At 43.3% G+C, this 14434-nt stretch overlaps 1 protein-coding gene across 1 annotated transcript; it reads right to left on the reverse strand.

Annotated features, from left to right (window-relative positions):
* Positions 1-340: 340 nt before the first annotated feature.
* On the reverse strand, positions 341-11561 carry LOC122989987 (BTB/POZ domain-containing protein KCTD16-like). Its single transcript, XM_044363058.1, has 2 exons — positions 9971-11561; positions 341-1965 (listed from the first exon to the last, which is right to left on the reverse strand). The coding sequence occupies exons 1-2, from the start codon at positions 10791-10793 to the stop codon at positions 1514-1516; spliced, it is 1275 nt and encodes a 424-aa protein (XP_044218993.1). The 5' UTR covers positions 10794-11561; the 3' UTR covers positions 341-1513.
* Between the last annotated feature and the right edge of the window lie 2873 nt (positions 11562-14434).

The following is a 14434-nucleotide window of genomic DNA, read 5'->3' on the forward strand; positions in this document are numbered from 1 at the left end:
AGCAGATAAAGTCTCTGTTTAACCCATTTCTCACACCTCCGCTTTAATATTTTTGGTTTTAGAAAAGAAAGATACCAACCTCCAAACTCTTTGGATGCTGAGTACTGCTTGCTATTTACTACCGCTGTATGAGCACCATTTCAACATGCATGTTGTGAAATCCAAAGCTTGACAGACCTGCCCTATTGTTTACAGTTGCTAAGCTATGATTGGGCAATCACTGATTCAAGGTTGGATTTTGCCAACAATCAAATGTGAGAATAACCAGGTTGAAAAACACCTGCATTTTCCTTTAAATCTAAATGTATTGAAGGTCACAATAAGGTCCACTATGAATAAATACAATTCTCACCCATTTATTAGCTTTTTTGCACACTTACAATCAATGATTAGACAAATATCCATTGGTATTATATACTGTACCTACACAACATCGTCTATCCAACACATAATGACATTAGACAAAAAAGTTTTACAATGGCAAACAGATCTAGGCAGTGCTTTCCTCACTGAAGTCAGTCTCAGTCATAACACAGCATTTTACCCATCACACAAAACAGTGAAATGAAAGTTTGTTTGATATTGCATAATTATGCTAAGGGTGAAATGACATGCAGTGCCATTATCAAAGCCTACTATAAGTATATGTGTTATCAGTGGAGTATAGTGATATTCCATTGCTAACTCACAGCATCATCTGGGTACATCCATTTAATTAAAAACAGCTATTGTGGGCAATTGCACATACAGAATGTGACAGGTTGATGAATTGAAATGATGTTGCCCCTGAGGTTGCTTTGTTGCTTCAACTAGTGATATAGTAGCCTTTAGCACATCTGGCTCACAGCTCTCTGAAGTGAGAACAGGTTAGTGATGTAAGCCCAGGAGTAACCTGATTTACACATGTGCATATCATACACAACACTGTGCATACTTTACAAACCAATGACTGCCTTGTACTATGTGTGCTCCGCTAGTCATGCTGGCGGGGAGGTGGCCATAGTTTTTTTTTCTTGTACATTATGTGTCATAGAGGGTGCAGTCTATTGTCTACGCAGTTTAAAGGACCACTGTGTAAGATTTAGTGGAATCTAGCAATGAGATTGCAGATTGCAACCAAATGAATACAGCTCCCCTTCCAAGCATGTAGGAAAACCTACAATGGCCACAAAACGCAAAAGACCCTCTCTAGAGCCATTGTTTGGTTTGTCCATTCTGGGCTACTGTAGAAACATGGCGGTGCAACATAGCAGCCTCCGTGGAAGAGGGCACACTCCCTATATAGATATAAAGGGCTCATTCCAAGCTAACGCAAAGACAACAACTCTTATTTTCAGCTGATTATACACTACTTAAAACATACTTATGAGTATTATATTCCATTTCTGCCCAGTCTGTTCCGCTAGATGCCACTAAATTCTACACACTGCACCTTTAATACTTTTCATGGATGGTGACATGATACTGCCATCTCTCTTTTTTCTTCTGTTCTCTTCTCTCCACTCACTCATTTTTAGAGACGGTACTTTCTCAAGAGCTCTGATTGCCACATGTACTTCCTCTCCGGAAAGCGATCAGGAATCCTAATGCGACGGAAGTCCTGGATACATTTCTCCAGTTCTTGCTCAGGGGTCAGCTTCTCCTTGTTTGCTTTCCTCTTTGCAGCCTCTCGTTCCCGGACCCCGAAGGTTCTCACACGGAGCATGTCAGTTTTGCGGCGCATCTCTGCCTGCTGCATTATGTGAGATGGTCCTTTATGCATGGGACGGTCCAGAGTCTGGACGTTGGGGCGCCGGCTCACGGGGCCACAGATCACGGTTCCTTGAGGGGAGCTGGCCTCTGACTGGGTCTCAGAGCAGGAAGTGGAGAGCTCGTTGAAGGAAGTGCCACTCTCCCCCTCACGCTCACTTTTGTGGCTCTTGCAACAGCAGTCGCAGTGGGAGGACGACCACCGAGAGGGCCCACCTGGAAAACACACACACATACACACACTTGTTTTCAGTTGTTTTGACCACATGCAGTAAATTTTCTGTTGCAGCAAAACCTTCTTTCATGCAGAACGGCACTGTAAACTAATATCCCAGCTATCTGTGTGGTGACAGATTCCAGCAGTAATCAAAAGGAACCGTTGCACTGATCAAGCAAATGCTGACAAATGCCTACAAAGCAATTTCAATGTCATACAGATATCTTTAAATGAATATCAGATGAATGTGTGTGGTGATGTGTGTGGGGGGTATTTAGGGGGCTGCAGATGTAAGAACATGTAAGTTATTGCTTTTGACATTTAATTGCTGAATCTCAAAGAGCTGGTGGGCTGTACGTATTGCTTCCTCTGATAAGGAGAACCCCAAAGCTCAGTAGAGTCAGTACAGCTCCCTAAAAGACCTTTTTTTATTTCCCAAGGCAAAGCTTGTCTCTGAGCCAAAGCAATCTGCTTTGCCTTCGCAGTTTCTTATTAGAACTGTAACTCGGCTGCTTTGTATTAAGCAGGTGCTGTATTATTTTCTGTTTTCAAGTCGCTCAGTCAAATAAGTCGAGGAACGCGTTTTCTACCTTTGGGAATGCAACAAGGTAGAAAAAGCAGGTAAACACAAAGCATAATTTATCTTGGGTGGTAACAGAACAGGGTTAGTGAATAAGGGAATGAACAGACGCCCTGCAGGTGTCCTGACCTGTCATGAAGACTGGATGAGCAGTGAACCCAGTACTAGCAGAAGATTTTAGTAGTCTTCTTTCCTCCTATACCTACTTCTTGTCTCATCTCACATCCTCCTACACTGCTAATTATGAACTAGAAATACTGTACTGTACTGCCTGCTGGCTTGTGAAGTGTTCAGGTAAAGACAGTAAACACTGTAGCTGTCATCTCCAGAAATAACCATGAACTATGGTCTCATTTAGATGTACAGGTAGAAATGTACAGTTTTGAAAAGTGCTTTGCTCCCTGTAATATAAACAGCAGCTTATGAGATAAACTCATGCACACATACTCTAAAAACCTCTTAATGGCTTTTTCCAATGTGATGATACAGACTCAATAGCAATAATATCTCAGAGGGAGCAATGATTTGTCCATTACCTCCTTCCAGTGCATGCACCAATTTACACTGAGCAGAGTTCGAGGGGGATTTTAACCTTTCTGTGTACACTGTAATAATGACCTTATCTCTGGTGCAATGATTGCATTGAGCTGATAGTGCGAGAGTCACTAACAGCTTTTTAATGGCTAATCCATGAGTAAAGAGGCCAATCAGCGCACCAATTTCCCCCCGCAGAAAATTAATCTTTCTGAATCCAGCAGACAAGCAGCACCAGGCAAATGGATGCATTTGCCTGGTGCAAATGCACGAGTGATGGGGATGAAGGGGAAGGAGGCTGAGCATTGTTTCTAAATGGATGGATGCTGTAGTCCAGAGGGGAACCCGTTTAGGAAACTAGCCAACACCCAATAATAGCATCATAAAATTTTCAGGCCATGCAGGGGAATGAATTATATTAAAGCCACTGACAGGTTGGGAAGCACCTGAGCTGTCGTTCTGTTTTATCCAACAATTTGTCTAAGTGGAGCCTGGACATGGAAATGACTGTTGCCAAATGACGCAAAAGCAAATATGTGTGTGTAAAAATTCAGCCACAAACTGCATGTTTTGGACGAAGTGGTGTGATGTCGAGCTTTGATGTCCCCCTTCAGAGCCAAGACAGGAAATGACTAAGAGTCTTGTCAGGAAGCACAGTCATACTCGGGTACGTTTAAACAAGTGGGTGTGTATAATACACTTTGGTATCTTTTCAGGGAAGCTATTGATTGCGATGTGTTTTTCTCAGATCCATAGCCTGTCTAAGAGATCATATTCCAACCACATTAAAAGACTGGAGGCTGGTCTTCAGACCAAACTCAGGCTGTGTCTGCACTTCTCATAAATAACACAGAGAGAGGGAGTCGACTTCTGCAGCACAGAGGCCGACGTGTCACACAGGGTATCCTCAAACTCCTCTCCATTTCAAATGAAAGCAGGAATGTTTGTCCTCATGCCTGAGAAAGGTTGGAGTTTTATGGAAATTCAGTTGCCTGGATGTTAGATTCAAATGACACGTTTTATCCATTTAAAGGTTTGAAATGGCAGGAAAGTAGGACATGATGTGGACTGAAGGCAGAGTGCTCTGACAAACTTAGATGTAAATGTCAGTGAATTTCTCGCCAGACATTAGTGTGTTTGTTTGTTTTTTTAAAATCTTTTTTTATTTTTTTCATCATTTTTTCTAAACTGACTCATCAGGGTGTCTGATGCTTACTGCTTTAACGGCTGAGCAGCTCTGAGCTTCAGTCGTGTAATCTGAGAGAGGCTCAGCGCTATCATATGCTCCAAGTTGAGAGGCAAAAATAAATAAAGAGGAACAAGAAAGATTCATCACTCAGCAGTTTCATGACCAGGGGGTTATTTATTTCATGTTCAAACTTGAATGACCCAAAGCTGTCTGCTTCTCAAATTTGAATCTCAGCGGTGATGTGAACTGTGCCCTCGCTCTAAATAAATGAAAACAAGTGTTGAACACAAAGCAGCATTTTAGATCCAAGCTGCCTGAGTCACACAAAAACTCACTCAACTTCTGAATTTCTGAAATAAACATGAGTTCATGAGTTTCATTATTGTCTCTTATTTGCTGAAACACAGCTGTATCCTATGAGGCTGAGTGGTGTGAATCATCTTCAAATGCTTCAGTTGCTGCATGGTTCTAGTATAATATTTTCTGGCCAGAATTTTAGTAGTGAAACAAACAAAACAGAGAGGAATCTAGCACCCCGGTTTTTAGTTTGGTGCAAAGCTGTATGTATTAGCAGTAATTTTGTCTGACAGGTTAAATATGCATATTCATCCAGCCAGTCAGCGAGTTAAGCTTACATGAGCAGAGACGCTCTGATCTTAGACACACTCTTATATTCTCCAGCTCCCATATCCACACACATATTTTTTACTCTGCTACTGCCTCAGGAAGAGTGTAGTTTATACATGCTTGTTAGCTCACAAATTAGGCCATCGTGTCCTTGCAGCAGAAAAAAAGCTTGTCTTGCAAAGGCAGTGACCGTCCTTACTGGGAGAGGGAAATCCATTTGACCAAGATGGTCCTTTTTGCTTCAAAAGTATCACTTCAGCAGTTTGTGTCCAGCCTGACTGATGGCTACAGCCTCTCTCTTGCCAGGTATATTAATGTCTGTAATATCTACTTTCATTTGAATTTGTCAATATGAATTACCTCCACTCAAGCGGCCCACTCTGCTGAAACAAACCTCATCAGCTCCACTGATGAGCAAGAGCTGGTGAGAAATATGTTGGGGCAACCCATGGAGTCCTTACATGCTTTACACGACCTAATCCATGGACACCGAGCGTCTTTTGCTCTTCCACAGACACATCACTATTCTGGCCCAAATTATCTGCTTTCTATGCAGATAATGACAGCTTCACTGGCGGATAGTTGATAACAAGTGAGTGCTCTCCCCTCCCGGAGTCAGAGGGTGGCGGCCGCTGAGTGTCTCCCTGACAGGGAGATGAACAAGCAACACAGACAGATTGAGATGTCTATATCAGCCTCTCTCTAGGCCTGTCCCCTGACCCAGCGCCACACTCCCTCCCGCCTGCACCAGAGCCGATAAAGCAAGATGAGGCAGGAAGAAAGCGAGAAGATATCCTGAGCATTCAACTTAAAATGCAACAATTCTTTGGGGACAAACTTAAACCAGCTCAATCATATAGTGGACCCTCAACATGCTTTCATTTTTACACTGCTGCCATGCTCCCATAGAGAGAGAGGCGCCAAAACAATCACTACCTTACTGAGCTGCCCTCCTGCATACCAACACAGGGGATCCCCTGTCTTCAGAAAATTCACAGCCCTGCCCACAAAAGAGTTCCACCATCCACGAAGCCATTAAAAGCGTCTCCAGAGGGCTCATTAAGGTGTTAGATGTCAGGCAGTGAGGCTGTTGTACCTGTTCTCCAGCAGCTACGGAGAACCAGGGGCAAAAATGATGGCATTCAAATTATGGCTGAAAAAGACCATTAAATGGGCTTTAAGTTTATTTCTTCCTTTGAAGGTAAGGTACTGGAGGTTTTACGTGTTTTAGCTTATCAACTACAAGTTATGAATATATCACTTTACTATTGACTGTTTTTGAAAACATACAATATGTTTTTATATTAACTTTCTACCCTCAGTGTATGCACTGATCTCTGATTAATTTCAATATGAGACTTAAAATGGCTTGAGATGGGTCATCTATCATCATTTAGTCTTTGTCAAGATTGCATTATCATTGCTTATTAATGTATTTACAGCAGGGACTATTTTAAAACTCTCCTTGTTGGTGTGTTCAAGGACACTCCCAACATCTGTAATAACAGCAGTCATACACTATATTGTTGGAAAATATCCAACCCAGAAAAGGATCAATAAATATGAACAGAGAGTGTAAAAAGATTGCTGTAAATGATTCTATTTCTTGCATGAAAGGGTTGTTATTTAGCACATATATATAATGATCCTATTTGTTTAGTAAAAGGGCTAAAACATGAAAGAAACACCTGTATTGTCCTTCAAATAACTGATTTAAGAAAGTATATTTTCCCTTTCAGCGTGCAGATTTTCAACAAACTCAGATTTACTACCAAGGTGAGCCAGATTGTCTACTTGAACTGATGTAGTGCGCAAGGTTCTGCAACCATTGTGAGAAAAATGGCACATACCCGTGCCTCACTTCTGACCATTTTTCTGCCCAGGTGCTCTTTAAGACGTATATGAGTTATTCATGGTAGCGCCATCCATCTCTTGCAGGCATTGCCAATCCATCCAGACTCCAACCGGGCTCTCTGGGAGCTCAGGGACGGCCCAATCTCTGCCTCCATTACACCCAAGCAATTGATTACCTCCCTCCTTCTCTCCCTGCTGCCTTGTGGCCATTGTTCAGGAGCCATTATGGCCACACATCATCTCATTCACAGCCCAAATGAAGACTGCACAGTTATATTAACAGAGTACACCTGGCAAGTATAATCATTCTCCATCTACACTCTACGTGTCTCCCATTTTGACACAACACTTCTGCACAGCTCTTTCAGAGTGGGAAAGATGAAACTGTCTCTGATGTTACCGGTCCCAGTGTTCAATGATGATTTGCTCCACCAATGTGATGTAGAAGCAGTAATATCAGAGCAGGTCGTCCGAGATGATGGTTAATTCTCATGTATGAATTGACTGAAAAAAAGTTTTCCATTTTTAGAATTGATTTATAGCTTCCAAATGGCCTTCAAAATAGGTTAGCGTTTATCTCACTAAATTGCATCTCCAGTGGATGACTGCAGATGAGGGAAATATTTTGGGATCCCGGATTGCTTTTTAATCATCCAACACTCTCCTCTTTCCCCAGAGATAATTAGCAAAAAGGAGCAAAAGGAGACTGGTCCCAAACGCCAACTGGGAGGTTAGAGTTGTTAATCACGACAGCAATAATGTTGTCACTGCCAATAGGAAAACTTAATGTCCCTATCACGCTAAATGACCTACATCTCTGCTTGACAAATAACCTGACAGGATCACCTGTCTCGTAGTGGATGCAATACAACGCAAGATGCTGCAACCCGCTCTGGATTTTTACCAAAACAGCTACTGATCTCAGTCTTGGCAATCAGTTTTGATATATTTCTCTGAGACTCAACTGTTTATTTAAAGGGTGAACAAGACATACCCGGTTAAATGTGAATTATATATCACGGCCATCATGTGCAAAAACTCTTGTTCGTGATGAATGCTTGGAAACTGTGGCCTCCTGAAGAGAGTGCCCTTTTGCTGCAAGTATCATCAGTTTTAGTCTGTGGAGAAACCAACAGCATCTATCCTAGCAGGCAGGAGAGGAGGACAATAATTGAGAGTAAAGCATGCATCTTAGCTTTATGAGTGAACGAGTCCCTTGACTGTTAATTCAGATGAGTTATTGTTGGATGCTGCATGATACCACACAGTAAAATGATGGATATCCACTGTGGGCATTTTGGAAACTGGAATCCACACTGATACTGAGAGTCAGTGGAGCCAGTAGAAAGACGCTTTTAACAAGAAGTGCAATGTGGATGATGCTAGAGACTGACAGGCTGGAAGAAAGTCTCTCAATTTGTTTACCGTGCTGGATTGCTCTTTTTACACTCTGAAAAACCCAGCCCTCCCTGCTTGCTACCATTTCTCTGTGATTAGATGGGAGGGGTTGGGTAAAAGAGAGCAGTGAATTGTTATGCTGAATACAATAATAAAACACATCTGTTTTGTGCCCACCCCAAAGGTGCACTTGTCTACATGCATTCTTAGTTTAGGACTACCTGCCCTAGGCCAGCCAGTGTCCCACATTTAGAATCAGGTGACAGTATTAGTTTTGAAAGTGGATGTGGGCCGCTGTGCTGCTGTGTAGCAAGGGCTCTCACGCCTGTCTGCCTTTGATGTGTCTATCCATCATCCTGACGAGGCCTCCGTCTCCTAACGCTCGACTGTGTGCGTTTCCTCTCGCCCTCACCTTGCCTACTCTCTCCAAATGAAAACCAAGTGTGTCCCTCTTTTTTTGAGTCTTACCACCAACAAATTTTCCTCTCTCCTCTCCCTCGGACCCGATGAACTTTCCTGTCTGATACTTACTTTCATCTATTTTTTGCTCCTCGCTCCCTCTCTCTTTTTTTCTGCCTCAATTCTTTCTCCCCATGGCCTGGACTCATGCAACTTTTACTCCCTCATCCCTCCTGCTCAGCCGCTCTATCCTCCATCTGCTCGCCTTCCTTTCCCTTTTCAGCTTGCTTCCTTAAACTCCCTCTTTCTATTCCTTCCCTCTCTGCGCTCCTTCTTGCCTCCCACCCTTCATCATGCTGTTCTTATTGCAATTTCTCCTCTTTCTCTTCCCATAAAACTACCCCCCCCCCTTACTGTCCCATGCCTTTGTCCTAGGGCAGTGTCTGTTAATGGGAACCTGCACCATATGCTGCGCTCCAGAAAGTTAAATGACTCAGGTAAAATCCTACCTGGCTGGATGTTAGTGAGGGTCAAGGCTTACCCCTCTGATACAATTAGCCTCTATTAAAAACACTATTGGTAAATCATTAGCAAACCATATGTCATGTCTTCCTCTGCCCAACCCCCTGCACCTCCAACTTTGACCCACCAACTGGGCTTTCTTCAGGACTTCCAAAGGGAACCATTCAGAATAATGAACAAAGTGCTTTTTAATTGGCCATATGGTCCAGTTCCTCCCTCTGCAGAGAGCGGAATGAACCATATTTTCAGCTAATTAAGGCATTTGCTGATGAACAAACTTATTCTTCAAGTAAACAGCAAAGCTGATCCAAGAGAAAGCGGCATCATCAATGTGAAATGTTGCTGTCCACTGGTGCTATATTATTCATAACCCATCGGCTTGCAGAAGCTGAGCAGTAACCCGTGTTTACGCGTGACGCATGTGTACTTGAAGTGTAGCAGCATTGTGACTCAACTCCCCAGAGGCCCGTGGGCAAGTTTGGCCTCTTATCTCGGACTCAGAACAGAAGTTTAAATGGAGCCACTGTAAGGGGTGCAAAGATTCAAGAAGGGTGCGCTGCAATCCGACCGTGCCTCCTGGTGGTGTGAGCTAACACACACCGGTTCCTCCAGAACAACTCCAAATCTAGACCATTATGCAAACTAATTAGATGTTTTTTTCGTGGGGAAAGATATGTAGACTGAACTTGCAATGTAATGAGAAAAGCAACCTTTCTGGAGGACATCATGCACTAGCCTAAACCCTAGACGGAGAGGCACTTGCTTTTTTTTTTTAGTTTGTATAGAGTGTTTATGTTTAACGTGGTTGTTGTTTGCATTATGGTTACTTCTGGAAGTCAAAGCCACCAATTTAACTCACATTACTTCTGAATTTATTGTGTAAGCATGAATCTTCACTCACGGTAGAAGATGTACTGTGCGTAATTGGACCAGACTTTGTCATCCGCGTAATGACCGATGGAGGACGCAGTCAGGGACGAATTGCAGGCCACAATGTGGAAGCCACTCTCTGACAGCATGTCAAAAGCTCTTTCCAGGTGCCTGAACTTGAGGTAAAACCTGCAGGTGTATCGGTCCGGTGGCCTGTCCGAGTCCCTGTTCTCATTCAGGGCGTCTCCAAATACCTCTTTCGCCAAGCCAATCCTGCTGCTGATGAAGATCCTCGGTAACTTTTTGGCCTTGGCATCAGTTTGGCTCTCTCTGCCTCCCGCGGCGCAAACGCCTTTGAAAGCCACCGTGATGTAGCCATACCTCCTGTCCAGGGAATAAGAGGGATAAAACCTCTGGTCGCTGCCCTGCGACGCATCATCGAAATCACTGTAGTACAAGTCATCTGGAAATAGTTTTGATTCCTCAGATGACAAAAGTTTGGCCAATTCTGGCAGCTGGAAGTATTCCGCCTCTCGTTTCAACCTTCCTCTCTCGGGGAAGTGGTCAGGGAGGACAACTTGCTTGTCTCTGAGGTAATCCAATACATACCGGAACAGAAAGCCATCTCTGTCAATAAAATACCGTCCTCTAAGGTCCCGGGACAAATCATTTGAAGACCCCTTCTTGTTAGAGAACAGCTTCCCAAGTAATGAATTTGGAAAGCTTGTCAAGGTGGCATGACGAGTGTAATACACCTGTCCACCCACGTTTAGCTCAATAACATCGGATGGAGGGTTTTGCACTGAGCCTTGCTCTTTTGCAGGTTGGGTTTTGCAGTTTTCGCTCAGTGCCATTTTTTTTTCCAGATCTTGCACGGAATCTGAGTTTTGATCACGGAGCGCAAACGTCCCAGAAGTTCAGGGTGTGGGGTATAGCTGCATGGTGTTCAAGCACTCAGACCTAAAGCATAGTCTTGATTCAAGCTGCAGTGCTCGCAATCCAGTGTCTCATAACAAAGAATCCCAAGGTGTGCCTACAGTATATCCTTTAACCCCGTGCGTAAATGTGCCTGCCGGCGGTGCATCCTTTTTGAACAGAATCGATTATCATAACCAGTGAGCGCATCATGTTACAGACATCCTCTGCCAGGGGTCATTACTGTGACTTCAAAGGAATATAATCCTAACTTCACTCTTAAAGTCCCCACGATCAAAAAAAGTAAAAACATTTGTGCCCTAGTGTGCAGTGGAGAGGTTCTTGCGTCTGGCTTTTAGTTCAATCACAGTCCAAGGTAAACTGAAGAATGTGCGTGCGTCCCATCATCCCGCTAATAAGCGTCGCTCTTGACAACTGGGATGCTGAAACCTGCTCCGATAATGTTCACAGAGGAGAGGATGCGAGTAGGACTCCTGTGCGCACCCATCTCTCCAAACTGCTGAGTGCGGAAACGGTTGGACCGGCAGGAGGTTTAAGATAATGTTGCTCCAAGCTGTGCAAGAGAGAGGGGGGAAAAAATCATCCCATGAAGTAATGTCTTACATCATCTTAAAGGAAAATGACATTTTCAGACGATCGACGTGAGGGTGCATCTGTGCTGTTTTTCACTGAAATTCTGATCTAGCCACGGGCGACGTGCAGTTGGCGGAGAGGATTCAGGTCTAATGCAGTTTTAACATCCAGCGTAGCGGATTTTAATCCCTCCACAGAGTCTTCAGAGAGGCTTTTGCATTTACATTTACCGCTTTTAGCTGACGCGCTTATCCCCAGAGACGGGTGAGGGGTTAGATCCCACTGTCTTGCTCCATCGGCACTGACAGAGCTGGTATACTATAGAGTCTCTCTGACTCCCTTTCTACCCAGCTGTCCATAAATATTTGGCTCAAAAATTAAATGAAATAAAGTAAAATTAAAAAAAAGGACAGGTGCACTCCTCTGTATCCGACTGAACCTTCAGACAACAATGTCACTTCTTTCTCCCAGGACACTGTGTCTGAATTTGAAAACTGAGCCTTTCCTCATCGATTTGGCCGAGTGAATCCTCATTTCAGCACCACGGACAGATCTCAGCCTGTACTCCAAATCACAGATGCCATCCACTCTCAGATTAACTGATAATATACATTATTTCACATGTTGTGTTTAAATAAACTTCATATATCAGGATGATGTCTAGTTTGGTAACAAAATCTCCCATAAATGTTAAAGTGCAAGAATATGAAACCTATTACTGAGTCATTTTATTCTGGATTATAGCAGGAGGACAGGGGTTTAGGATTAGTGCATTATTGCTGGGGGCCTGCTCTCAGTGAATTTGTCATACAGCCATCAGTATACTTCACAGTGGAGCCAAGTACTGTTGGGTGGAAAATCCAGTTTGGATGAAGTGAGATGCAAAAGGCTGAATTTAAGGCTTGACAATGCATGTCATCTATATATAGGTCATGAGCTAGTGTTGTAAGGTATAAAACAAAAGACATACATAGAAGTTTAGCTCTAAATAACCAGAATCTGTGGGGAAAAGGGTGATATAGTTGAGTCAGTTTCTAGTTTTATACTTGGACCAGTCTGTTTGTGTGAAGTATAAGCCCCCTTTTTGTCCACTGGTCTGGGTTTTCAGGCTGTTTTGTATGTCTTGTTTGCTTCTCAGCTTGTTTGTTTTTTTGTGTTTTGAAGCCATGTTGTAATAAATCAGAGGCTTTCATTGCTGCAGTGCTGAGAGAAGGCGTTGATGATGGGAGAGCACCCTTGACTCGTGGTTTTGAGGAGGCAGCGGTCATGCTTTACCCTGTTAATTCAGAGTATATTGTGCTGGAGAGGGGTTGCTAAGCAGCCACGGGGGACTGAGTGGGATTCAAACAGTGGGGATTTAGAGCTATACCACTGCTCTCTTTTTCTGTGATGTGAGGTTGTGCTGCTTATCATTAAACACAATATTGTAATGTTTTGTGGACTGTGTGACCTTACGATTAAAGCAGACACCACTACTGATAGAAAGAAATATCTAATATAACCAGGTGGTGATGCTTTTGTTTACTTTATTTGTTTAATAAATTCATAGAGATTGGAGTAATTCTCTGGTGTTGGACTTGTAGAATAGTGTGACTTGGAGTTGATTCCCTGCCCCTTGCTTGGGGATGAATCTCTTTGCATATGTGCTATATAAACCCTGTTTCTTATTCATCTCACTCGTCCTCCCATTAGAGCCAATTTCCCTGCCTCCTGTCTTCACTTTATTTCCTGTTCGTGCGCTTACTCTCAGGTTAGATTCTATCTTTTTGGAAGGGGTTGAATTTCACATAACTTCAGCATGAATAATGTAAGAAAATCAGCTGAGCGTGAAGTAAGAAAATCTGTATGTGCTGTAACCTTAAATTGGCAATCATGGGTTTTTTGCAAGCTCCTCTGCAGCAGTGTGGTTAACCAACACACCACCAAATACCAAGAAAACAAACTGTTTTGAGGCAGGTGAGGTTGTGTCGCGAGAGCGAAACACATTCTGTCAAATGAGAAATGACTTAAGAAATCATTTCAAAATCTCAAAAAACTTATACAAGATTTATGCTGAAATCTTTACATAGAAATGTGCACCTCTCTAAACATTAAGCTGTGTAATTTTACGGACAGGCTAGTGAATTTGCTGTCTCACTAAAAACTGTATGATGCACTGTTGTGCAGCCTCAAGAGCAGAAAATAATACCGACTCAAACCTCTCTGCAGTTATTATCCCAGTGCACGTAATAGCCTGTCTTACCCTATTTCCTCTTCTTTCAGCCACTCATATTTTCAAATGAGGGAGGCAGAGTGTGAACTGACATGTCTTGAGAAATAAAATGGATTTTGCTGGTTTTTAGCAGTGCTGCAGTTTTTGATAAGTTAAAAAAAACAACACTCGCTTTTGAATTAACACTTTTGGTTAATACTGTCTCTGAAAGCGAACACTTGTGGTTATTTCCCCTTCCTACTGATAAGGTGAAAAGGTCACCCAGTAATTGACAAGTATTGGCCATACCAGTATGTACCCTGTTTCTGCTGAATGACTAAAGCTAAGCAGGTGTGAGCTTGTTTAGTTCTTGGATGGGAGACCTCCTGGGATAAACTAGGTTGCTGCTGGAAGTGGTGTTGGTGGGCCAGTAGGGGGCAACCTTTCCTCTGGTCCTAATAAATCCCAATGCCCCAGTGCAGTGACGGGGACACTGTGCTGTAGGAGATGCTGTCCTTCGGATGAGACGTTGAACCAGGTCCTGATTCACTGTGGTCATTAAAAATCCCATGGTACTTATCACAAAGAATAGGGGGTTCCCCGGTGTCCTGGCAAAACTCCCAGCCTGGCTCTCTCCATCTGGCCACCTAATCATCCCCCAGTGTAATTGGCTCAGTGATTCCCTCCCTCTCCACCTCAAGCTGATGTGTGATGAGCGTTGTGGCGCAAAATGGCTGCTGTGCATCGCCCAGGTGGGTGCCACCCCCCACTCCCCCACCCCCCACCGTGAAGCGC

This window comes from Thunnus albacares, chromosome 10 (assembly GCF_914725855.1).
Source record: "Thunnus albacares chromosome 10, fThuAlb1.1, whole genome shotgun sequence".
NCBI classification, from domain to species: domain Eukaryota; kingdom Metazoa; phylum Chordata; class Actinopteri; order Scombriformes; family Scombridae; genus Thunnus; species Thunnus albacares.